At 33.0% G+C, this 25,492-nt stretch overlaps 1 protein-coding gene across 2 annotated transcripts in view; it reads left to right on the top strand.

Moving 5' to 3' along the window:
* ADGRV1 (adhesion G protein-coupled receptor V1) overlaps window positions 1-25,492 on the top strand; it is a 710,827-nt gene that overhangs the window by 208,957 nt on the left and 476,378 nt on the right. For both annotated transcript variants that reach the window (XM_074282108.1, XM_074282109.1), the window contains 9 exons: window positions 123-345; window positions 896-1,100; window positions 3,692-3,838; window positions 6,522-6,777; window positions 8,920-9,122; window positions 18,564-18,740; window positions 19,347-19,529; window positions 21,758-21,937; window positions 23,884-24,048. In XM_074282108.1, the coding sequence (XP_074138209.1) occupies window positions 123-345; window positions 896-1,100; window positions 3,692-3,838; window positions 6,522-6,777; window positions 8,920-9,122; window positions 18,564-18,740; window positions 19,347-19,529; window positions 21,758-21,937; window positions 23,884-24,048 (1,739 nt within the window). The remainder of the gene's footprint in view (window positions 1-122; window positions 346-895; window positions 1,101-3,691; window positions 3,839-6,521; window positions 6,778-8,919; window positions 9,123-18,563; window positions 18,741-19,346; window positions 19,530-21,757; window positions 21,938-23,883; window positions 24,049-25,492) is intronic.

Raw genomic sequence — 25,492 nt, 5'->3', positions numbered from 1 at the left:
CTGTGATTTAGGAAATACTTAAAATAGATAGTGGACAGGTAGCCATGTTATTGTCATTGTTCCATAGTATTTTTAAAGATTGCTTATTTCTTTTTTTTTTTCCTTTTCTTTATTCTCTTCAGTCCATATACTACTTGTTGGCAAAGTTGAATCTGCTCTCTATTGCTGGAGTTCAGAATTGAATCAATTCTCTTTTGTTTTGGGAGCACCTTCTGCTAATGATGCAGCTTCTGTTACTGTAAAGTCACTGAATTTAAGCAAAAACTTCATTGTTTTATCAGGAGTCCATCACTCACAGATCTACGAATTGTCCTATATCTCAGATCAATCTGATTTTATTCCCAGGTAGGTTTCACATTTCATACTGAGTATATTAATGCACTTTATATTTTGCATTCTATATTTTTGATAAATACCCTTTTGGTGAATGGCACAGGACAGACAACAAAAATAATTAAAACAAAGTCCTGGCTCTGACACATTCTGACTATGTGACTTAATGTACTCTCTTAGTGCTATCAGATATATCTCTGGAATTATTTTTTGTAAAGCATGTACTGTTCTGCATTAGTTTATATTTTTTCCTCATTTGGAGCCATTTATACAAAATCACAGGTCTGAGACCAAAATTTCTTTGATGACTTAAAATTTAAATACATAGGAATGAAGAGATACTATAGTGATATAGCTACAGTTAGGTTATTATTCATTACTTACAATCTTTATATTTAGCCAAAAACGTTATCAATTTGAACATTTTTATTTTTAAGGAAACACTTTTTTTTTTACAATCATTGATATTAGTGTTTTGAGGTGTTTATAATCAATCTATCCAGTTTGTTCCTTATATATTTTTATTTTGTGCTTTTATTTATATATTTTTTTCTCATGCCAGTTCAGGTGAATTGATATTCCCACCTGGAACCAGGGAAGCCATAATTGCAGTCAATATTCTTGATGACATAATACCAGAGGAAGAAGAATCTTTCAAAGTTCAACTTAAAAATCCCAAAGGAGGAGCAGAGATTGGTATTAATAATTATGTGAAAATAATTATCCCATCTAATGATGATGCCTTTGGAATCATTGCATTTGCTCAGGTACTAATATAAAAATCCTGGTTTTAGGAATTGGAATAATTTATTATATTTTTATAGCCACTTCGCATATTCAGGAATATTTTTATGCTTCCTTGTAGTTCTGTGAATTGTGCGGATGGAATGAAAGCAGAAAAGTAACAGCTAAGTTCCTTTGTGTTTGAATTCACATTACTCAAAATTATTATTATATAAAATTGGTCCTGGCTTTGTAAAAACATGAAGTGAGAATTTAAATAACATGACCACTTCAGGGATGTTCTTTATTTGCCTCTATCAAGTACTTTAGATGCTCATCTCCTACTTTTAGACCTAAAAATCCATTCGGGGTAATTGAGTTAAGGTTAGTGGTTGATCATAGGCAAGAAGACCTTTGAGAAATAAGGCCATTTCATGGATTTGCATTAGTGAGTCCATTTTCCTCTGTAGGTAGTATGTTCAGGGATTACACATTAGGACCCTTTGGCATAGAATGCTAATAAGGCACATATAGTAGTCAACTTTCTAATAAGCTAATTGTTAGAAAAATCCTGTTCTGTGGCTACAGATGGCAACCCAAACCTCAACAGTTTTCTCGCAAATGTATACTATCCATTGATAATGAGGAGACTATAATGTAGAAGAAAAGATAAATTTCAACTCAACAAACACCTATTAGTAGTCTTGCACTGTGAAAAACACCATTAGTTACTGAGATACAGAATCAACAAAAGAACAAAAAACAACCCCATTCTCCTCTCAGAACCTTATGGCTGCTTTGGTGGGAAAAACAAAATAATAAAATCAAACCTCAAAGTATGTTTTATTGACTATGAATTTCTACCATCTTTGTATATGAAGCCAAGTGTATTACTTTGTTGGTCAGTAGTGTATGCTGGGCTCTTTTTAGTAAACTCTTGTTAGTTTCTTGTTTCCAAGTATTCAAGAGACTCAAGCTAATTCTTGATAATGTATCTGACTTTGTTTTAAGTCTATTAAATGGAATTAGCTAACGAAGGCCTCATGGAGTCTGGGCAATCTGGCAGCAGCACATTTGATTAAGGAAAGTAACTAATGAGAGTTTCACATGTGTTTTCTGGTTGCATCAAATCCTTATTGACTAACCTCATTAATTGAATGCACAGAGTTAGGGAAGCAAGGCTTCCTAAGAGCCATGTGGTCCCTACTGAATAAATGATGTGCACATTTTAGAAATAGTGACAGTTTCTCAGGGAATGTTTGATTGCTTTGGGCATGATTTTATTACTATCTAACATCTGTAACATGATGTTAAAATGTTGTATAAAATATAGCTAAATGGGATCTTTTCTCAAGAATTTAGCATTTTAAATAGAGTTGGAATATAATGCTACTAGAAGAGTATGAGGAGAGCTTACCCTGAAAAACTATGTGTTCTGTATTGTTCTAAGTCTTTGGGGAATTCAGTCTTTTTGAAGAGAAAAAGTGTAAGCATTTGAGGAGAGTTATTAGAGGTATCAAGCAAGGAGCATTAAGAGCATACAGAGTTGAAAATGGGAATGGAGTTAGAGAAAGCGCCTAGAGAGTATGATTGTGAACATAAGCAAAATGAGAAAGCTAGCAAGAGAGAGACTATTGGTAGGGAAAATGAAGTTAAAGTCTTATAAACTAAATATAAAAGAACTGAAATTGACAGAGAAGAGAAGGAAAATCAGCAGGACTTCTTTAATTTTGGTTCCAAGATAACAGAAACAAAAGAGAATGGGAAGTTCCATCAGTGGAATTAATAGAACTAGAATGTGAATTATTTTGGCTATTATTCATTATTCATTTGAAACTCTTCTTAGGAAAGAAGGAAAGAAATAAACATGTATTAAATGTGTGTGAAGATGACACTTTATTCAGTGCTTTTACAAATATTTTGTCGTTTTCATAAAAAATCCATTTTTTGCTAAAACTGATTAGGTTGTCTTTGATTAGGAAGTCTTCCTCAATACCCTTAATTTTGTTACCTTTCCTCTTTTAACTTTTATATCCTATTTTTCTTGCATATAGTTTATGTGTATATATGTGTTTGCTTGTTGTCTTCTCCATTAGATTATCAGCTTCTTGAGAACAGGGACAATTTTTTTTGCTTTTCCTTGTATTCTCAGTCCTTAACCCAGTTCCTGGTATATAGTAGGTACTTAATAAATGGTTATTGACTGACTGCCAACAATCATGGGGAAGTAGATCCTATTAGAATCCCCATAATATAGTTGAGGAAAATGAGGCAGACAGAAACTTAGTGACTTTACACAGCTAGTGAGTGTCTGAGGCCAGAGTTGAACTTGAGTCTTCATGATTCTAGGCCCAGAATTCCATTCATTGTACACCTGATTGCCCTTATAAGAAAGGAAACTAAAAAATCCTCAGAGAATTTTAGTGATCTCCTCAAGGGCCATGGCAAGATAGGGACTAGAATTGTCTCCTAATTCTCCCAAAATGGCACTTTGTCTCACTATAGACAAGATCATTTTACTTATTATACCCAATACTTATAATTTTGTGAAAATGTAATAATATTTAATAATAACACAATTATGGCTGTACAGTTTCAAATGACTAATACGTTTGTTATTTCTCTTCATCTTCAGAATTCATTATATAAAAAAGTAGAAGAAATGGAACAGGATAATCTGATAACCTTGAATGTTGAACGTTTAAAAGGAACATATGGTCGCATAACAGTAGAATGGGTAGCTACTGGAAGTATTAATGACATATTTCCCACATCAGGGGTGGTATGTAATTTATGAAACTACAGTGAAATTCCCATATGATGGTGGTTGATATTGAGAGAAGTTAAAGTTTTTATTTTTTGCTATTATTATTATGTTTTTGCTATATGCCTTTTGAAATGTGACAATAATGCAAAACACCAAAACATGGAATTCAGCATGAATGCTTCCCTTGCCTCTATCGCATAAAATTTTTAGTTTCCTACAAGATTCTGTTCAGCTTCTGCTTCTTCCATGAAGCCTTCTCAGATTCCCCTCATGTGTTAGTATTCTCTCCCTCCCCAAATTATCATGTGTTGATTTATCTTGTAAATACATATCTATTTGCTTGTTCATGTATTACCAGTAGAATTTGGAAGTCCTTGACAGAAGGGACTTTGCATGGTATATTTTGCTTAGGTGGCCCTTAATAAATGTATATGGATTAAATGAAGTCCTTTTTGTCAGCAGCCTGCAGAGAAATAGGTGATTTGACACTGTGGGTTAACTTGAAATCCTTTGTAAAATGTTAGAGCTGGAATGTGAAAAGTCATCTATTCTAACTCTCTAAATTTAGGAGATGAAGAAACAAATAGGTCTAGCTTGAGGCTACATAGATAATGAGAGAACTGGGTTTTGAATCTGCAATATTCTTCTCTAAATTGTAATGTTCTCTGGGAGCAGGTTTCTTGGGGAGCTTCTGGAGGCAGCCTTAGTTTCAGTTTAGTGTAATCACCCCAAATGCAGCCAGGTATTAAAGTCTGTATCCTTTATTGTCTCCTTCAAAGTCTTGTCTCCTTCCTGGGGCCCGGTTAGCTTTCTTAGAGGCCTATCTGTAGTCATGGTTTCGATAGCTTAAGCTACCTACTCTGGTTTCTGAATCTGCTCGACTGAATCCTGCCTGGGGCTCCAAGAACTTCTAGTGGGCTTGTCCTCTCTGGCCCTGAGAGCTCCTCCTTATATGTTCCACCCTAAGTATACACCAATCATAATATTAGGAAACCATTATTTGTTGTAGGATTAAATCAATGCTAAACTAGATTTAACCATTGTCTCCTCAATTCCACCTAAGAATCCTAACATGAATCTATATTTCTTGACCCTTTTTACTTTGCCATGCTGATATTATCACGTTTCCCATGAAAAGCTTTAGGTCATCATTCATTCTGATTAGTTAGGGAACAGTTTAAGGTCAGGATTGCCAATATTCAAACAGATTCACAACTCGAAAGAACCTTAAGTTCTATGTAGTTTAACCCCATCGTTTTACATATGAGGGAATTGAAACTTATGGGAGCTAAGTGACTTTTGCCTATATCAAACCAGGAAATAATTAGAAGATAAAACAATCCAGTTCCCATTCTGGATTTGAATACAAAAAGATAAAAGATCTGGAACAAAAAATAATAATGTTAATACTAATAATAATTATTAATGGCCGACATTTACATAGCTCTTAATCTGTGACTGGCACTATGCTAAGCACTTTGCAAATATTATTTCATTTGATCCTCAAAACAATCCTGGGAATTAGGTGATGCTGTTGTTTTCATTTTATGATTGGGGAAAGTGAGAAGTTTGAGTCAAGGGAAAGAAGAAACCAAGCCGAGGGTAAGTCATGGATAGGGGAACTAATTAGAAGGAGATGTCACAATTTAAACTCAAAATCTGGTCAAGGAAAGGCTTGAAACTTAAAGCATTTGCAAAGAAATAATTCTGTGTGTGTGTGTGTGTGTGTGTGTGTGTGTGTGTCCTGCAAACATCAACCAATATGACCCACTTTTCCACTCACTTTGGTTCTGATAAATAGGGTGATTTTATAAAATTTTCTGACCTAAGGCAGTCACATTTCAATGATTCTTATATCAAGAAATCTAATGTAATTAGCAAGGGCTGTAACATAGTCAAATCTGTGCTGATAAAACCATATTAATTTTGTGTTGTGTAAAAATACTGGCAACACTATATGTTAGTGGATTTTTTAAAGCTATATAAAGTGGATTTAATTTATTTTTACTTTAATTCCACAATATTGTTAGTTCATGAAAAGTATTCTGGAGCTAGACTATAAATTGTTTTCCATTTTGATATTAAAACTCTCTCTGGCTTAGTCACTAAATGCATATTGAGTTTATGGATTATCTAGCAAGCTGATTCTCTTCCTTATCCTTTTTGCTTATTTCATTGCTAAATAACACATCCAACGGGAGCATGCACAGGGGAAATAAAAGGGAAATGAATAACAATACCAGCAAAAGATTTTGTGGGGAAAAGGTTGAAGCTATTAGGTTACAATGACATTTTTATATAATTTGTATGTGTTATTTATTTATGATTTCCCTGTCCTGCATTATCATTAACAAATAAGGCTGTAATTTGGGACCTGTATTCCCATGAAGAGTATTTACTTTAATAAAAGACATAAAGCAGCATATGGCATTTTGACTTGGTATAGTTTACTAGCTTAAGTGTTAGAAATGGATTTCTGTTCCTAACCAGATTTTCCTCTAACTTTCAGTAAAAAGAGAATCTGAATTGCTTCAGAAATTACATTCTACCCCATTGCATAGTTACTGTGATATGTGGCCAGTAAGAAATTTCAATAAAGTGTACTTTTTGGTGTTCCAATTGAATAAAATGAATAATGTTTCAGTAGAATCAATTGGTGGTAACAATATCAATGACATATCTTTCTCTAAATTTTTAGATTTCATTTTCTGAAGGCCAGGCACTGTTGACCATCACCTTGTCAGTTCTTGCTGATGACATCCCAGAATTATCTGAGATTGTTGTTATAACACTAATCCATGTCACTACAGAAGGGATTGAAGACCCTATAAGAGGAGCTACCATTGATCCCAGAAGGAACAAGGCTGTAATAACCACTCTTCCTAATGACTGCCCATATGGTGTGATTGGCTGGCATGCTGATTCTCTCTTTGTTACTGTATTAGAGCCTGAAGGTGAATCTTATAAACCTGGCAGTATTTTAAATAAGAAGAATTTTTGTGACATTTTAATTCAGCACATTTTATGTAATAGAATTCATATTTCCATTTTATGTATTTTTTCTGTTGATATTCTAATTATATATTACTTTCATTAGTCCAAGTAATTCAGTGTCCACTTTATCCACTGATCATGTTAGTAGTACTATTCAGCTAAGTATACTGCAGAGAGAAATTAGTCTTTGAGAGATACAATTTGAATTCTTTTAAAATATTTATTCTTATTCAATTTTTAAAAAAATCTATTATATTTTTGATGATGCAATTGGGATTAAGTGACTTACCTAGGGTCACACAGCTAGGAAGTATTAAGTGTCAGAGACTAGATTTGAGCTCAGTTTCCTTCTGACTCCAGGGTCAGTATTCTATCTACTGCATCTTCTAGCTGCCCCTCAAATTCTTCTTAATCTGGTCCTCTTTTTCTCTTTCCCTAACCACCTACCTGCCATATCTCCCCACTCCCCTACCTCCCTACCATTCTACTTTGAGAGTTTTTTCCCCCAAAATGATAATATTCAGGCCATAATCACCACAGTCTTTCAAATTACTATAATATCCATCTCTAATATGGTTCTGATCAGATCCAAAGCATCAGTAATCTAAAAATTATTTACCCATCTCATTCAATCAAGGTGATCAACTCATCTTCTTTGTGGAACTAACTCATTCATAGTGATTTTGCTGACACTGTGAGGATAAATAGGTTAGTGTGGTTAAAAAAAGTTTTGAATCATTTGGATAACTGCTACATAAAATTCACATAACACAATGATATGTTTATTTTATTTGAAGTTTTTCTGATAAGATAAAACCCCTACTTTCAAGGAAAACTTTTATGTGTAATGGAAAATTACATGTGTGTCATCCCCTATCTGTATTTATGTGTTCCCCTCTGAGAATAGAATCAATGAGCAGTAGTTTTTAATAGTAATATGATATTCACTGGCAAGTTTCAGTTGTTATGTTCATAGATTCTATTCAACTATAACTCACACACCAGGATTGTGAATTAATTGAACTTTGAAATTTCCCCAGGGCTTACAGTACTTGCACTATTCTTGGAGTGAGGAATACTGATTTACCTATTTTTGTATCACTCATTATATCTTATACATACATAGTATATAGCAAGTGTTTGCTAAATTGCCTTAATCAAACACTTTCCTAAAATATTTTGCAGTTTAATTTGGCATTTATTTTAACATTTATAAAGCAAAAATTTTTTTCAAAAATTTAGCTGATTAGGTATAAGAGAACATCATATAGAAGAATACAACTTTGGAGGGTTAGGGTTAATTTAGGGAAATATACACAAAAATGGGGTGTGGCTAATGCTATCTTTAACTGTTCCTGAATGATACTTTTAAGGGAAGCAGGAAATATTAATTAGTAACTGTGGACATTATGTAATCTTTCCTAATCTTTCTAGAGTAATGGTACCCAAAGATGTTTATTAAGTTCCCATCCAGATGTATCATCACAAATTATATGGAATTTAAAATTACAAACTAACATGTATGTGCAAGTTTTTCAACTCTCCATTATTATGCCACAATTCCAGATAAAAAATAACATTGTATCAGGGACAAATTTGAGAGCCATTGTCTTAAATTTTGGCGGTTGTCTCCATCTTCTAACTTATTAAGAGCAAATTTGTATTACCATAGTAGATTTTAAAATCCTCACAAGGTTTGTTTTCTGCTTTGTCTTCATATTCCATTAAAACATGGGGATAAAAGTAGCATCTGTCTCTCAAATTGTTGTAAGGATCAAATGAGATAGATGTGTAAAGAGCTTGACACAGTGTCTGGCAAATAGTAGGCTACATAAATGCTTATTCCCTTCCTTTTCTTCATTACATATTAACACCTTGCATATAGCACATCTTTTATAAATCTTTACTGAACACTGAAAGAATTGATAGGAATATGTTTATTCTTCCTCACATTTCCTGCTGACTATTATCCAAAGAATTGTTTTGGAAAACTTAGTCCCTAGATCTAAGAACTTTTATTACTAGCAAAGTCACCTGGCATAAGGTTGGTGAAAAAAAGAAATAATGACTCACTTTGAATGTTATTTCTTGTTATTTGACAGAGAATGCCACAACTGTTCATTTAAAAATTATTCGAGAGCAAGGAGTACTTGGTGATATTGCTATTCACTTGGTAGCTGAACCCAATTTGTCACTCCATCCCGATAATCAGGCTACTGAGAATGAGGATTATATGCTGCAACAAAAAATTATGATCATGCGAGAAAATGAAGAAATTATTTATGCTAAAGTAAAAATTCTGCTGGTAAGTTATTGGGGATCAAGTTTTAGAAAAAATGTAATAAAAGGTTTGATAGATGTAATAAACAGAGCTCTAAATTTGGGGGCAAGAAGCCTTCAAAGTGAGAGACTGTGTTCTAACACTTAGGAGCTGGGTGGCCAAGCAAAAGTGACTTCATCACTGATCCTCAATTTTCTCATCTATAAAGTGTGTAATTAATCTCACAGAATTGTCATGAAAGTGATTTAAAGTGCTGTGTAAAGGTTGTTGTTATTATTACTATTAGGACATTATGGCATAGTAAATAGAGCACAAGATTTAGATTCAGGGAAACCTTATTTTATTTTATTTTTTATTAATTTTATAATTATAACATTTTTGACAGTACATATGCATAGGTAATTTTTTTTACAACATTATCCCTTGTACTCCCTTCTGTTCCGAATTTTCCCCTCCTTTCCCCACCCCCTCCCCTAGATGGCAAGCATTCCCATACATATTAAATATACTATATGCTTGATACAATATATATATGCAGAACCGAATTTTGTTGTTGTTGTTGTTGCAAAGGAAGAATTGTATTCAGAAGGTAAAAATAATCTGGGAAGAAAAAAAAATGCTCACAGTTTACACTCATTTCTCAGTGTTCCTTTTCTGGTTGTAGCTGATTCTGTCCATCATTGATCAATTGGAATTGGATTAGCTCTTCTCTATGTTGAAGATATCCACTTCCATCAGAATACATCCTCATACAGTATCATTGTTGAAGTGTATAATGTTCTCCTGGTTCTGCTTGTTGTTTCACTCAGCATCAGTTGATGTAAGTCTCTCCAAGCCTCTCTGTATTCATCCTGTTGGTCATTTCTTACAGAATAATAATATTCCATAACATTCATATACCACAATTTACCCAACCATTCTCCAATTAATGGACATCCGTTCATTTTCCAGTTTCTAAACACTACAAAAAGGGCTGCCACAAACATTTTGGCACATACAGGTCCCTTTCCCTTCTTTAGTATTTCCTTAGGATATAAGCCCAGTAGTAGCACAGCTGGATCAAAGGGTATGCACATTTTGATAACTTTTTGGGCATAATTCCAGATTGCTCTCCAGAATGGTTGGATTCTTTCACAACTCCACCAACAATGCATCAGTGTCCCAGTTTTCCCACAGCCCCTCCAACATTCATTATTATTTGTTCCTGTCATCTTAGCCAATCTGACAGGTGTGTAGTGGTGTCTCAGAGTTGTCTTAATTTGCATTTCTCTGATCAATAGTGATTTGGAACACTCTTTCATATGAGTGGAAATAGTTTTAATTTCATCATCTGAAAATTGTCTGTTCATATCCTTTGACCATTTTTCAATTGGAGAATGGCTTGATTTCTTATAAACTAAAGTCAATTCTCTGTATATTTTGGAGATGAGGCCTTTATCAGAACCTTTAACTGTAAAAATGTTTTCCCAATTTGTTATTTCCCTTCTAATCTTGTTTGCATTAGTTTTGTTTGTGCAGAAACTTTTTAGTTTGATGTAATCAAAATTTTCTATTGTGTGATCAATAATGATCTCTAGTTCTCCTTTGGACACAAATTCCTTCCTCCTCCACTAGTCTGAGAGGTAGACTATCCTATGTTCCTCTAATTTATTTATGATCTTGTTCTTTATGCCTAAATCTTGGACTCATTTTGATCTTATCTTAGTATGTGGTGTTAAATGTGGGTCCATGCCTAGTTTCTGCCATACTAATTTTCAGTTTTCCCGGCAGTTTTTGTCAAATAATGAATTCTTATCCCAAAAGTTGGAATCTTTGGGTTTGTCAAACACTAGATGGCTATTTTTATTCACTATCTTGCCCTGTGAACCTAACCTATTCCACTGATCAATTAGTCTATTTCTTAGCCAATACCAAATGGTTTTGGTGACTTGCTTTATAATGTAGTTCTAGATCAGGTACAGCTAGACCACCTTCATTTAAATTTTTTTTCATTACTTCCCTTGAAATTCTCGACCTTTTGTTGTTCCATATGAATTCTGTTGTTATTTTTTCTAGGTCATTAAAATAGTTTCTTGGGAGTCTGATTGGTATAGCACTGAATAAATAGATTAGTTTAGGGAGTATTGTCATCTTAATTATATTTGCTTGGCCTATCCAAGAGCACTCAATGTTTTTCCAATTATTTAAATCTGACTTTATTTTTGTGGCAAGTGTTTCATAATTTTGGTCATATAATTCTTGACTTTCCTTTGGTAGATATATTCCCAAATATTTTATACTATCGACAGTTATTTTGAATGGAATTTCTCTTTGTATCTCTTGCTCTTGGATTGTGTTGGTAATGTATAAAAATGCTGAGGATTTATGTGGATTTATTTTGTATCCTGCAACTTTGCTAAAATTCTGAATTATTTCTAATAGCTTTTTAGCAGAGTCTTTGGGGTTCTCTAAGTATACCATTATCTCATCTGCAAAGAGTGATAGTTTGATTTCCTTATTACCTACTCGAATTCCTTTAATCTCTTTCTTGGCTCTTTTTGCCGAGGCCAGCGTTTCTAGTACTATATTGAATAGTAATGGTGATAGTGGGCAACCTTGTTTCACTCCTGATCTTACAGGGAAAGGTTCCAGTTTATCGCCATTACATATGATGTTTACTGAATGTTTTAAATATATGCTCGTTATTATTTTAAGGAATAGTCCATTTATTCCTATACTCTCAAGCGTTTTTAGTAGGAATGGATGTTGGATTTTATCAAATGCTTTTTCTGCATCTATTGAGATGATCATATGGTTTTTATTAATTTGATTATTAATATGGTCAATTATACTAATAGTTTTCCTAATATTAAACCAGTCCTGCATTCTTGGTATAAATCATACTTGATATAGTATATTATTCTGGGGATGATTTTCTGAAGTCTTTTTGCTAATATCTTATTTAAGATTTTAGCATCAATATTCATTAAGGAGATTGGTCTATAGTTTTCTTTCTCAGTTTTCAGTCTACCTGGTTTAGGTATCAGTACCATGTCTGTGTTATAAAAGGAATTTGGTAGGACTCCTTCAATCCCTATTTTTTCAAATAGTTTATATAGCATTGGAGTTAGTTGTTCTTTAAATGTTTGGTAGAATTCACATGTAAATCCATCTGGTCCTGGGGATTTTTTCTTAGGGAGTTGGTTAATAGCTTGTTCTATTTCTTTTTCTGAGATGGGACTATTTAGACTACCTACTTCTTCCTCTGTTAATATGGGCAAGCTATATTTTTGAAGGTAGTCTTCCATTTCATTTAAGTTATCGAATTTATTGGCATAAAGTTGAGCAAAGTAGCTCCTAATTTCTAATTTCCTCTTCATTAGTGGTGAGTTCTCCCTTTTCATTTTCAAGATTAACAATTTGCTTTTTTCTCTTTCCTTTTTTAAATCAGATTTACTAAGGGTTTGTCTATTTTGTTGGTTTTTTCATAGAACCAACTCTTAGTTTTATTAATTATTTCAATAGTTTTTTTTTTACTTTCAATTTTATTAATCTCACTTTTATTTTTAGAATTTCAAGTTTCGTGTTTGTCTGGGGGTTTTTAATTTGTTCCTTTTCTAGCAATTTTAATTATAAGCCCAATTCGTTGACCCTCTCTTTCTCTATTTTATGCAAGTAGGCCTGTAGAGATATAAAACTTCCCCTTATTACTGCTTTGGCTGTATCCCACACATTTTGGTATGATATCTCATTATTGTCATTTTCTTGGGTGAAGTTATTAATTATGTCTGATTTGCTGTTTTACCCAATCATTCTTTAGTATAAGATTATTTAATTTCCAATTATTTTTTGGTCTATTTTTCCCTGGCTTTTTATTAAATGTAATTTTCATTCATTGTGGTCTGAAAAGGATGCATTTACTATTTTTGCCTTACTGCATTTGATTTTGAGGTTTTTATGTCCTAGTATATGGTCAATTTTTGTATAGGTTCCATGAACTGCTGAGAAGAAAGTATACTTCTTTCTGTCTCCATTTAGCTTTCGCCAAAGATCTATTATATCAAACTTTTCTAGTATTCTATTTACCTCTTTGACTTCTTTCTTATTTATTTTGTGGTTTGATTTATCTAATTCTGAGAGTGCAAGGTTGACATCTCCCACTATTATAGTTTTGCTGTCTATTTCTTTTTGTAGCTCTCTTAATTTCTCTTTTAAGAATTTAGATGCTGTGCCACTTGGTGCATATATGTTTAATATTGATACTGCTTCATTATCTATGCTACCCTTTAGCAGGATATAATGCCCTTCCTTATCTCTTTTAATTAGATCAATTTTTGTTTTTGCTTGATCTGAGATGAGGATGGCTACCCCTGATTTTTTGGCTTTCCCTGAAGCATAATAGATTCTGCTCCACCCTTTTACTTTTATTTTGAATGTATCACCCTGTTTCAGGTGTGTTTCCTGTAAACAACATATAGTAGGATTCTGACTTTTAATCCAGTCTGCTAACTGCTTCCTCTTTATGAGGGAGTTTACCCCATTCATATTATGGTTAGAAAGACTAATTCTATATTGCTTGCCATCCTATTAACCCCTGCTTATGCTTTTCTCCTTTCCTTCCCTCTTACCCCCTTATCCAGTATTAAACTTGTGAACACCACTTTTTCACAGCCCTCCCTTTTTAGTATCCCTCCCCCACCTTAAAGTTCCTTTCCCTATTTTACCCCTTTTCCTCACAATTTCTGTATTCCCTTCCCCTTAGCTTACTCCTTCCCTCTCACTTTTCAATGAAGTGGAAGAAGTTTCACCATAAACCGAATATGTCTATTGATACACACTATGTTCATCCCCCTACTTTCTTTCTCTCAGATATAATAGGTTACCTTTGCCTCTTCATGAGATGTAGTACTACCACTTTACCCTTTTTTATGATATAATTTCCTTTCCACCTCTAGTTTCTAAGACAAATTGTACATATGTTCTTTACATATCTTTATGGCAGAAGTATAGTTCTCAAGATTTCTTTTTACCTTTTTAGAAATCTCTTTAGTTCTGTATTTGAAGATCAAACATTTTGTGTAGATCTGGTTTTTTTCATCAAGAATAGATGGAATTCATTTATTTCGCTAAATGTCCATCTTCTTCCCTGGAAAACGATGCTCATTTTTGCTGGGTAAGTTATTCTTGGCTGCATACCAAGTTCCTGAACCTTTCAGAATATCATATTCCAGGCCCTTCATTCTTTTAATGTGGACGCTGCTAGATCCCGGGTTATCCTATTGTGGCTCCTCCATATCTGCATTGCTTTTTTCTAGCAGCTTCCAATATCTTTTCATTTGTCTGATGGTTCTTGAATTTGGCCACTATATTTCATGGCATTTTGATTTTAGGCTCCCTTTCAGTAGGTGATTGATGAATTTTTTCAATGTCTATTTTACCCTCTGTTTCCAGAATGTCTGGGCAGTTCTTTTTGATAATTTCCTGGAAAACAGTGTCCAGGCTCTTTTTTTCCTCACATTTTTCAGGGAGTCCGATTATTCTCAAATTGTCTCTCCTGGATCTGTTTTCCAGGTCTGTTGTCTTTCCGATAAGGTACTTGACATTCTTTTCAATTGTTTTGTTTTTTCTGGTTTTGCTTGACGACCTTTTGGTTTCTCCTTGAATCATTCATTTCTACTTGTTTGAGTCTAATTTTCAATGATGTATTTTCTTCATTCACTTTTTTATATCTTTTTGTAATTGTCCAATTGAGTTTTTAAATGAGTTTTTTTCTTCTATGGAATTTTTTTCCATTTCACCCATTTTATTTTTTAGAGAGCTAATTTCTTTTTCCAGCTCACTAATCCTGTTTTCCTTGGTGTTGTTTACCTTTTCTAATTCACTAATTTTATTTCTCAATGATTTGCTTTCTTTATCCACTCTGTCTTTAAATGCATGGGATGACTTCTCCAGGCTCTCTTGCCAAGCTTCCCTTTCCTTCTCCCATTTCTCTTCCAGCTCTCTTGTGAGAGCCTTTTTGATTTCCTCTATGAGATTCTTTTGTATTGAGGAGCAGATCATATATCCCTTAGGGGATTCCTCTGGAGACAATCTGCTTTTGGTCTCCTCAGTATTTGAAATCTGCTCTCTCTCCATACATAAGCTGTCAATGGTTAGAACCCTTTTAAAATTTTTGCTGATGTTGTCAGAGCCGGAATGAAGAAAACAAATTGAGAAGAGAAACAATTGGTCTGTTTTAGGGGTGGGGTGGGGCTGGATGGTGATAACGAGCTTCCTTTATAGACTGATGGAGACAGCAGTGAGGCACTAACAGGACAGCAATGGCTGTGCTGTGTCTGTGCTCTGAGGCTCTGAGAACCACTGAGTCACTTCAGGTGGGGGTTGGGGGTGGCCTGGTTCAGAGAAATGCTAGCTTTCCGGGGTTTTATTCTTCACCTCCAGTGTTTACACTTTCTTCGCTGCTCCTGGCTTGCTGCCAAGAGAACACTTCCATACTGGGGTAAAAGCCTTTTCACAGAAACTGAAGAGATCGCACCTCCCCCACTCCAGTCCGAGCTGTGTGAGCTGCCTGTCTTGCTCTCACTGCCTGCCCTCAGTCTGAGCCCAGTCTGTTCGTCCCCTCCCCCAAGCAAACACAGACCTTCTGTGGCAAATTTCAAGGATGTCGTCTGTTGGTGATTATTTGTGGGTTTCTTTTCCACTCAAGCATTAACTCTGAGGCTTGTCATGAAGTAAATCCTGAGAGAAAACGAGGAGCTTAAGCAGCTGTCTGCCTCCATTGGCTGGAAGTCTGGAAACCTGATTTTAAATCCTATCTTGGGCATTCAGTAGTTAGATGAAGATGGAGATCATTTGATCTTCACAATAACCCTCAGAGTTAGGTGCTATTATTATCCCCCTTTTATATTTGAAGGTCCTGAGGCAGATAGATATCAAGAGACTTGCTCAGCATCACACAGCTAGGAGATATCTGAGGCCATATCTGAACCACATGCTTAATGTCTACAACCTCTGTACTATCCAGCAGCACTACTTAGTCATTTCACTTCACTGAACCTCAGTTTTCTCATCTGCAAAATGGTGATGTAATAGCATCAACTCTCAGGATAGTTGTGAGGCTGAAATCAAGTAATATGTACAAGAAACTTTACAAACTTCAAAGTGCTATAGAAAAGCAGCTCTTGTTGTAGACCAGGTTTCTCATGGACAAAATCCAGATCCACAAAGGATATGAATAGACAATTTTAAAATAAAGAAATTAAAACCATTTCTAGTCATATGCTGTAAATCACTATTGATCAGAGAAATGCAAAGTAAGACAGCTCTGAAATACCACTACACACCTCTCAGATTGGCTGAGATGATAGGAAAAGATAATGATGAATGTTGGAGGGGATGTAGGAAAACTGGGACACTGATGCATTGTTGGTAGAGTTGTGAACTGATGAAATCAAGATTTTTAAGTCATTTTCAAATGCAAAAATATTACTATCTAAAAAGACTAATTTAGTTGTGTGTGTGTGTGTGTGGTGTTTTTGTTTTTGTTTTTACTGTACTCTCTACTCCATACTAGACTAATCCAAATCATTCTGGAGAGCAATTTGTAACTATGACCAAAGAGCTATCAAACTGTGCATAACTTTTGATCTAGCAGAGTCTTTACTGGATTTGTATCCCAAAGAGATCACAAATGAGGGAACGGGACCTATGTGTGCAAACATGTTTGTGGCAGCCCTTTTTGTGGTAGCAAGGAACTGGAAACGTTATGGAATATTAAGAACTGATCAGCAGGATAATTTCAGAAAGGCCTGGGGAGACTTACGAACTGATGCTGAGTGAAATGAGCAGGACCAGGAGATTGTTGTATACTTCAACAACAAGACTATACGATGATCAATTCTGATGGATGTGGTGCTTTTCAATAGCAAGGTGACTCAGGCCAGTTCCAGTGATCTTGTGATGAAGAGAGCCATCTACACTCAGAGAGAGGACTGTGGGAACTGACTATGGACCACAACATAGTATTTTCACTTTTTTGCTGTTTGCTTGCATTTTGTTTTCTTTTTTCTTTTTTCCCTTTTTGATTTGATTTTTCTTGTGCAGCATGATAATTGTGAAAATATGTATAGAAGAATTTCACATGTTTAACATATTGGGTTACTTGCTGTCAGGGGAGAGAATAGGGGGATAGGAAGGGAAAAATTTGAATCACAGGATTTTGCAAAGGTGAATGTTAAAGATTAGTATGTGTTTTGAAAATAAATAGCTTTAATAAAAATATTTTAAAAATAAAATATTAAAAAAATCCAGATCCAAAATGATTGTTATTATTGTTGTTATTATTAAAAGGTATTCAATTCTGTTTTTTAACTTCTAAAGGCAAAAATAACTTTTATTGTATACAGACAGTTTTTTGGCACTGTATAAATGAATATTTGATATTTGACTTGTTACTGTAACATTTTATGTATTTATATTGAATTTAGGTTTCCTTTTTACCTCTTATTTTACCATGGCTTTTATATTGAACTCTGGCCAGAATGAACAAATTATCATGGTTACTGATTCATCATTTAAACTTAATAACTAGAATTAATTGGTAATCTTTGCCTTTAGATTGGAAGGGATTCTCTGTATACACTGTGATCAATCTATAAACTCCTTGGCTAGAGCTATGGACTGGATTGAAACAATTTTATTTTTCTTTGTAATGTTATTGTTGTTGTTATATATAAATTATTTTTTTTTGTTTTGTTCACTTCACACATGTCTTTACAGGTTCTGCTTAATTATTCTTTTCATCATTTCTTATTGATTAATAATATTTCATTACATTCATACACTAAATTTGCTCAGCCACTCACTAATTAATGGACACCTTTTTCTTTCTAGTTCTTTGATCTGAAAAAGTCGCTATAAATATTTTTGTATATATTTTTCCTTATTCTCTGGGTTAATACTAATGTTAATACTTAATACTGGGTTAATAATAATGGATATACATAGTTTTAACTTCCAGAATACAGTTAAAATTGCATCTGCTATTTTAAAAACCTTTTTCTGACAAATTTTTGTAAGAATAGCTTAAATGTTATGCTATATTAGATTATCATATGCTATGCTATGATATGTTATGTTAGTTTATGTTGTTATGAGATTTCCAAAATACCTTACTTTGTCTTGGCTACTTTGAAATGGCACCAATTGAATTGATGATTCAATGAGATAGTGAGATTTGGATTAGTCTAGTATGAATAGAGAGTACAGTTTTAAAAAAACACAACTAAATTAGTCTTTTTAGATAGTGATATTTTTGCATTTGAGAATTATTTAAAAATCTTGATTTCCATATTTCTATTACCTTACAAAGATTAAAGTTACTTTTGTATACAAGTTTAATCATCTTTCATAATCTTTTTTAGGTATCAAATTGAATATATTTTAAGAATAAATAATTAAAAGAATAAATAATTTTCTTTTATTCAGGATGATGTGCCAGAGTTAGAGGAAGGGTTTATCATCAATATTACTGATGTCCATCTAATGAACTCAGACTTCTCTGGAGGGCAACCAAGTATAAAAAGACCTGGATTAGAAATAGCTGAGATAGTGATTGCAGAAAATGATGATCCAAGAGGAGTATTTCAGTTCAGCATTGTCAGGGTAAGAAAGATCTTAAAATATTTTAAATGATAGGAGGATTCTTTTGGTGAATATTATTTGTTGAACTTCTCCTGTTTAAAATTATCCTATTTGCAGAATATTCATATAGTGGAAAACATACTGAAGTCAGGAGACCTAGGTTCAATTTCCAATTCTTCCACTTATGTAGATGTGAACACATGTATTTATCTCTCTGCCTTAATGTCTATACCAATAAGTTGGGGGAATTAGATTAGCCAATATTTAAAATAGACTATAATTCCAAAATTCTGAGTCCATTGAAAATGATCAAATGACACATTAACTGGTTAAATTCTTAGTGCAGACCCCAGACAAGTGAACTTGGCAATTTCTTTCCATCTGTTGTAAGTAGAGATTATTTTAAAATTTTAGAGCTATGAAGAGACTTTATGTTAATTAATAACTAAATCTAAATATATTACTATTGCATTATAATTGAGTAATTTAAAACATTTCAGAAGATTTCTTTTCAAATATAAGGAGGACAAACAAAATACAAAAAATTGTTCATTTTGAAAGGCTGAATATTTTGTTTTTTAAAAATTAACATTTCACCTCACTCTTCAATTTATTCTTCATTTCTAGGATATGAATGGAGTTATTATTTTCCATGAAGTACCACCACCATTGAATGTACTTAAGCTGACAGTAGTTCGATTGGCTGGAAGCTTTGGAATTATAAATGTTTATTGGAAAGCAATACCTGACAGTGCTAGCCTAGAAGATTTTACACCATTATATGGGATTCTCACATTTGAAAATGGACAAGTATGTAAACATAAACATCATGGGTAGCTGAGGCCATTGTTAAATTCTGTCCATGAAAGCAATGTGTATCATTTAAGTAACCTCTAACAAATCTCCCTGTCATATTGGCCTTTAAAAATTGGACATTTTAATGTATGTAAAACCTGAAGAAATTTACTGTTCTTACTTTTTATGAATAAAAGGGCATAAATTGGGAACTATAAAAACATGTAAGCAGTTGATTAAATTTTCAATTATTTGCAATACTGAGATTACCCAAATTCAATCTACTATTCTGAGATTTACACCAATGCATTTATATATTATTAGATTTGTAATATTATTTAGGAAAAAAAAAACTAATTTTTGCCAAATGTGAGAAGACTGATAGGCATTTGTTCAAATAATCAAAACGTTTCCTTATTTGTGGGTATCTAAAGTTTTTTTTCAGTTCTAAACATTTTTCAGTTATTAGTATTTTGAAAAATAAAACTCTTGAAAAGGACATAGATTTTATTTTGAATACAAGTTTAATCTAATGCCCTATTGTTCTTTTAAAATGATAATGGTAAATGACGTTCCATTGTTAATCATGCACAACAATACCTTTAAAATATAAAACTTAGGTTCTGTTAGAAAGAAACATGGCAATATATTTTAATACATTAATTTATTAAAAATCAATTTTAAAATAAATAATTTAATTAAAAATCAATGATTTATTCCATTCCATGTCCATTTTTAAAAAAATCTTTTGCTTTCTTTTGTGTGAGGCATTTGAGGTTGTGATTTTCCCAGGGTCACATAGCTATAAGTATGAAGTATCTGAGGCTAGATATGAGTTCAAATCTTCCTTATTCCAGGTATGGTAATCTAATCACTGCATTATCTATCTTCCCCTTCATGTCTAATATTAAATCTAAAATCATATGCAGAAGATATTCTTTGTCCACACTAAAAAGCTCTTAAATAATTTGAATGAAAGATGGTTTAGTGAGTTTCTTCTCCACTGTTTCTTTCTTGGGTTTATGATTCTGAGTTTGAGTTTTGGAATGTATATTTAAATTTCTGAAATTTGCCTGTTAAGGAATAAAATAATATAAGTAGGTTTAAGAAAGAAAACTAAGTTCCTTTTTAAATGTTTTCTAAATTGAGTGTCAAAAATTCCCTCAAGGACATATGAAATGTTTCTAATTGAGGAAATATATATTTTTTTATATTGAGGACATTTTTATGACAAGTATTGAAACACCAAATTGGGCCAAGTTTATTTGTTTATACATTGCACAGTATTTAGTACAGATATAGATAGGAGAGATTTTGAGCAATGTGTTTTTAAATTTCATGGTTTTAGAACATAAATTTTTTTTTGTTTAAGGAAGGATGATAATTATCATAATGATCACATATTCCATTGCTTTATATTGTTGAATCTTGAATGCTAATGCCCAGCACACTAAAATTTAAGCATTTAGTATTTTGAGAAATGACATTTAGCAGTGAGAAATATTTATACAGATTTTCAAACTGCTAATCTGAATACCACAGCTTAATCCTTGGGACTGTCTTTGATATAAAATTTGACTTTAGCTAAGTCATTCTCCAGATCTGTTCCAGATAATTTTTGAGGCAGACTAGTTGATTAAAAACCATGTCAAGGATTTTTCTTTCAGAGTTCTTTAGCCAAAAAAACCCAGTTATCAAAGATCTGAAGCCAAAGGCATTTGTTTGGATTTTTTATGCAAATTTGGTTTCTGGCTTGCTATGATACTGAAAAGTGAAGTGACCCTTTTATCATTTCAATAAGTATCTCCTTTGATTGTAGTACAAAGTCTGGTCATAGTGTCATAATAACTTTTAGGTAAACTGTTTTATCACTGTGAGTAGCAAGGCATTCAGAGGTTGCTTTAGGTTAGAATTTGTAGAATGCTAGAACAGCTGGAGAAGAGATTTTAAACATTATATTATTTTTATCTCCTTTATTTTAGAATTTTCCAGATAAATCAATAAAGCTGAGAATAACAACAATCCTCTGATTTGGGTTTTGTATATTAGATATTTTGTTTCTTATATTGATACAAATACTATGCTATAAGACCTTTTATTTAATCTCTAAGAAAACCTGCTTCTTCCTTTTGAAAACTAAGAGTACATCACAGCTAAAAGAATGAAAGTCAATATCACTCAAAGACTCAGAGTTCAGCTGAAACACATAGAAGGTTGTTCTCATTGTTGTGTTCTTTTGCAAGGTGACAGCAGACCTGGAAATTGCCATAATTGATGATACTGAAGTTGAGTCTTTGGAAACTTTCAACATTTCTTTAATGAACGTGACTGGAGGTGCCAGATTTGGTGCTGATACTGAAGTGACCATTATTATCCCACCAAATGACTCTCCATTGGGAATATTTGGATTTGAAGAAAGAACTGTAAGTCTGATGTAAAGAGGAGTTTCTTTTCCCCTTGCCTTTTTCCAAATCTAATTCTTATTAAGTATGCTAATACTTTCTTTACTTGTCCCTATAAACTTTGTTTTGTCTTTTAATTACTCAGATTGGCTTCATTTTAGTAATCTTTTCATTGACATTCATTAAAATTTAAAGAACCTGAAGCTTTTTAAACAATTAAGGATTAGATTAGAACTAGAAGAGAGCTAATGAATAAAACTAGCATTTGCTAATCAAATTCCATTATTCAGCTATCAGAATCTTCCAAGCAAGTTAAAGCTATGTCTGATAAAAAACTTAGTAGATAAATATAATTATGGATTCAGTTTAGCTCAAAGGCAGCTCAGTATTTCTCAGGATGAAAATCACCTAACTATGTAATAAAATAGGAAATTCTTAGTATTCTGTTGATCAAAATATACATAAGATATAATTGTAGTGGCCCCACTTTTAAAAATCTCTAAAAACTAAACTGTTTGAATCTCATGTCAGCACCAATAGAGGAATAGAACATTGTTACCTTTCTGGTGTAATTTTATTTGCTTTGTTGGTTGGGAAAAAAGTCTCTATTTTGGAATTTGCCACTGACTTTTGAGGTTGGACCAAAAGTCATTGCCCAAGCCTTAAATCACAGGAAACCATATGTGAGAAAATTTGTAATACTTCTGGCCACATCACGTCTCTGGTCTGGAATAGGGATTTTTATTGGAATAATTTGCTTTTTAGTTGATACGTGTATTCAACCACTTTCCTGGCTTGTATGATTAGCTCGTTGAGGTTGCAAAAATAGCTCCTAGAAGATATACATTTGGAAGTCATTATTGCACTATGACCAGACTTTGCACTATAATCAAGGGTGATACTAAAATGACAAAAGGGTCACTTTTCAGTATCATAGCAAGTAAGAAACCAAATTTTGTATAAAAATCCAAAGAAATGCCTTTGGGCTTCATGTTTTTAATAATTGAGCTTTTGGCTAAAGAATTCTGAGAGAAAAATCCTTGACACATATTTATAATATAAATTTACCATGGTACAGTGAATAGAATTCAGGACTTGGAATCAGGATGAGTTTGAATCTTGCCCTACACATTTACTGGCCACATGCCTGGGTAAACCTCTTAACTTCTCAATGTCTCAGTTTCCTCTATAATTTGGGGATAATAATAGCAAGAACCTAATGGGGTTGTTGGAATATCAAGAGAGTCAATATATATTTTGCAAACCTTAAAGCACTGTGTAAAAGCCAGTTCATTATTATTAAATAAGCTACATGCATTTACATGCTTCTAATTTTAAAAATAATTTCTATGTGCTTATAGAATTAACTGTTATAATCTCTGATGTTTACTTCTGGATGAGTAACATATCCTATGGTCATAACCTCAAAGGCCCCAAAAGTTTGATTATTTTACTCAAAAAACATTTTGGAGATACTGTCCCTTGAATGTCTTCAGCTTCCTATTCTTTGTGTTCAGTGTACTAATATGTTCTTTTTTCTTGTTCTGAGTATGTTTTCTGTAAAATATCAGTAGCAGAAAGTGTGACTTTTAAACCTATATGGTAGCCACATCAAACAGTGGGCAGGAATATTTGTTGCTTTCAGTAGAAAAAGAGAGGATTTGTATACTTCAGACTGGAACTGAGAAAGTATTTCTTGATGGACAACTAAGTGATGCTGCTGCCTAATTTATGATTAAATTAATTTAAAGAATAGTAGTTCAATTGGAATATTAATTTTGGAAATTTCAATGAAAACTTTGGAAATTAGGATCCTCTATTGGGATAGGAAGCAATTGTTTAAAATACTACCATTTTATGTAATAACTATTTTTTTAAATTTGAAGATGGATGTTCTTATGTTCCATTTACCTTGTCTTCTTTTTTTTTTCCTCTAACATCCAATTTTGTATAATTCCTGCTTCTAGGTAACAGTTCCTGAAGCTCTATTAGCTGATGATCCTGCCTCATACATAATATTGACAGTTACCCGAAGTCAAGGAGGAAAAGGAGCAGTTCAACTTTTATGGGTTCTGGAGGAAGCAGCTAAAGATGATCTCAGTCCTTTGAATGGAACACTTAATTTTGAAGAGGTATACATACAGTAAGGAACAGTTCTTGATCTGTATGTGTTTTCTTTCTGAATTTATATTGGTTTCACTTTCCAAAGTAGTAATAAAATTTAGTGTGATAGTCACATAAACTAATCATAATATAACTAGAATTCTATGTAACATTGACTTTTTAGTAGAAGGAAAAACATTATTAAGAGGAAAAATGGGGATATAGGGCTTAGACAATTTCAAATACACATTGTCTAGTAAGTTAGCAAATGTGGTTATCAAATTCAAAAGTATACTGCAAATTGTATATTGACATTGACATATCTCCATGGGAAGAATAGGAATTTTTATTGGAATAGTTTACTTTTTAATTGGTACATGTATTCATCCACTTTCATGGCTTGTATAAAAGCTGGTTGAGGTTGCAAAAAGAGCTCCTAGAAGATGTACGTTTGTAAGCAGTTTTGTTTTTTAATTTGTGAAAAGAAACTTAGAAAAGTTCAGAAATTTGAACATTATGAGATTAGAAAAGGAAACAATGATAGGATCAAATGGATCAATTGGAGTATTTGGGGAAATAACATGATGAAGATTATTGGTGACCCTTGGATAAAAATACTAATAGTTTGACTTGGATGTTGAAAATAAAAAAAGCCAAGAGGTTTTACCTGATTTTTGCAGCCAAATAACCAGGTAAGGTAGGAAAATACTTTGAATATCTTAGAACAGTCAAAATTGCCTTGTAACTTTCAGGACCAAGACCTGTTGAAAGCATAGAACAGTTTTATATACTCATTAAATGTAGAGTAGAGGTTATGTGCTGAACATATCATAGAATCATAAAATAGTTGTGTTGCAGGGATTCAGAGATCATCTAATCCAATCTCTATCAAAAGTATACACTTTGTCTTATGTAGCATATGTAGTATGAATCCAGTCATTTGTATTAAGTGGAGGTTATGTTGGTTTTATTCTTTTTGAGATTAGGATGTTATGTTACAGGAGCATGTGACTGACATGTTATACAGAAGCTTTCTTAAAAGGACTGTGTTCAATAGTTTTCTAGTAGTGGAGAGCAAAATAATATCACAGATAGCTTCCTTGGTTATATTTTGGGGAATGACTATCACAGTATTATCCCTGGAATATCTTGCATTTTCCTGGTATACTTTATGTGGAACAAAACTCTCTTAGGGAGACAGAGTATCCCCCTCTCCTTAACTAACCATTTGGAGAGTCAACATTCATTCAGGAAGCCAGCTCCATGGCCAAAACCATTAATAATAAATCAATAAATTAATAATAGTTAACAATAAATTAAAACAATAATAACTTAATGAATGAATAGTAGTCCTTGACATATACATTAAAATTTTTCACACAATATTTCTTATCTATGATAAAATGATTAAGAGTAGATTTATGGTCAGTTTTTGAGATATCTATCATTAGAGAATTGGTCTATGAATTCTCG

Source organism: Sminthopsis crassicaudata, chromosome 1 (genome assembly GCF_048593235.1).
Source record: "Sminthopsis crassicaudata isolate SCR6 chromosome 1, ASM4859323v1, whole genome shotgun sequence".
In the NCBI taxonomy this organism is placed as follows: domain Eukaryota; kingdom Metazoa; phylum Chordata; class Mammalia; order Dasyuromorphia; family Dasyuridae; genus Sminthopsis; species Sminthopsis crassicaudata.
This window is presented reverse-complemented; position numbering and strand designations above follow the sequence as displayed.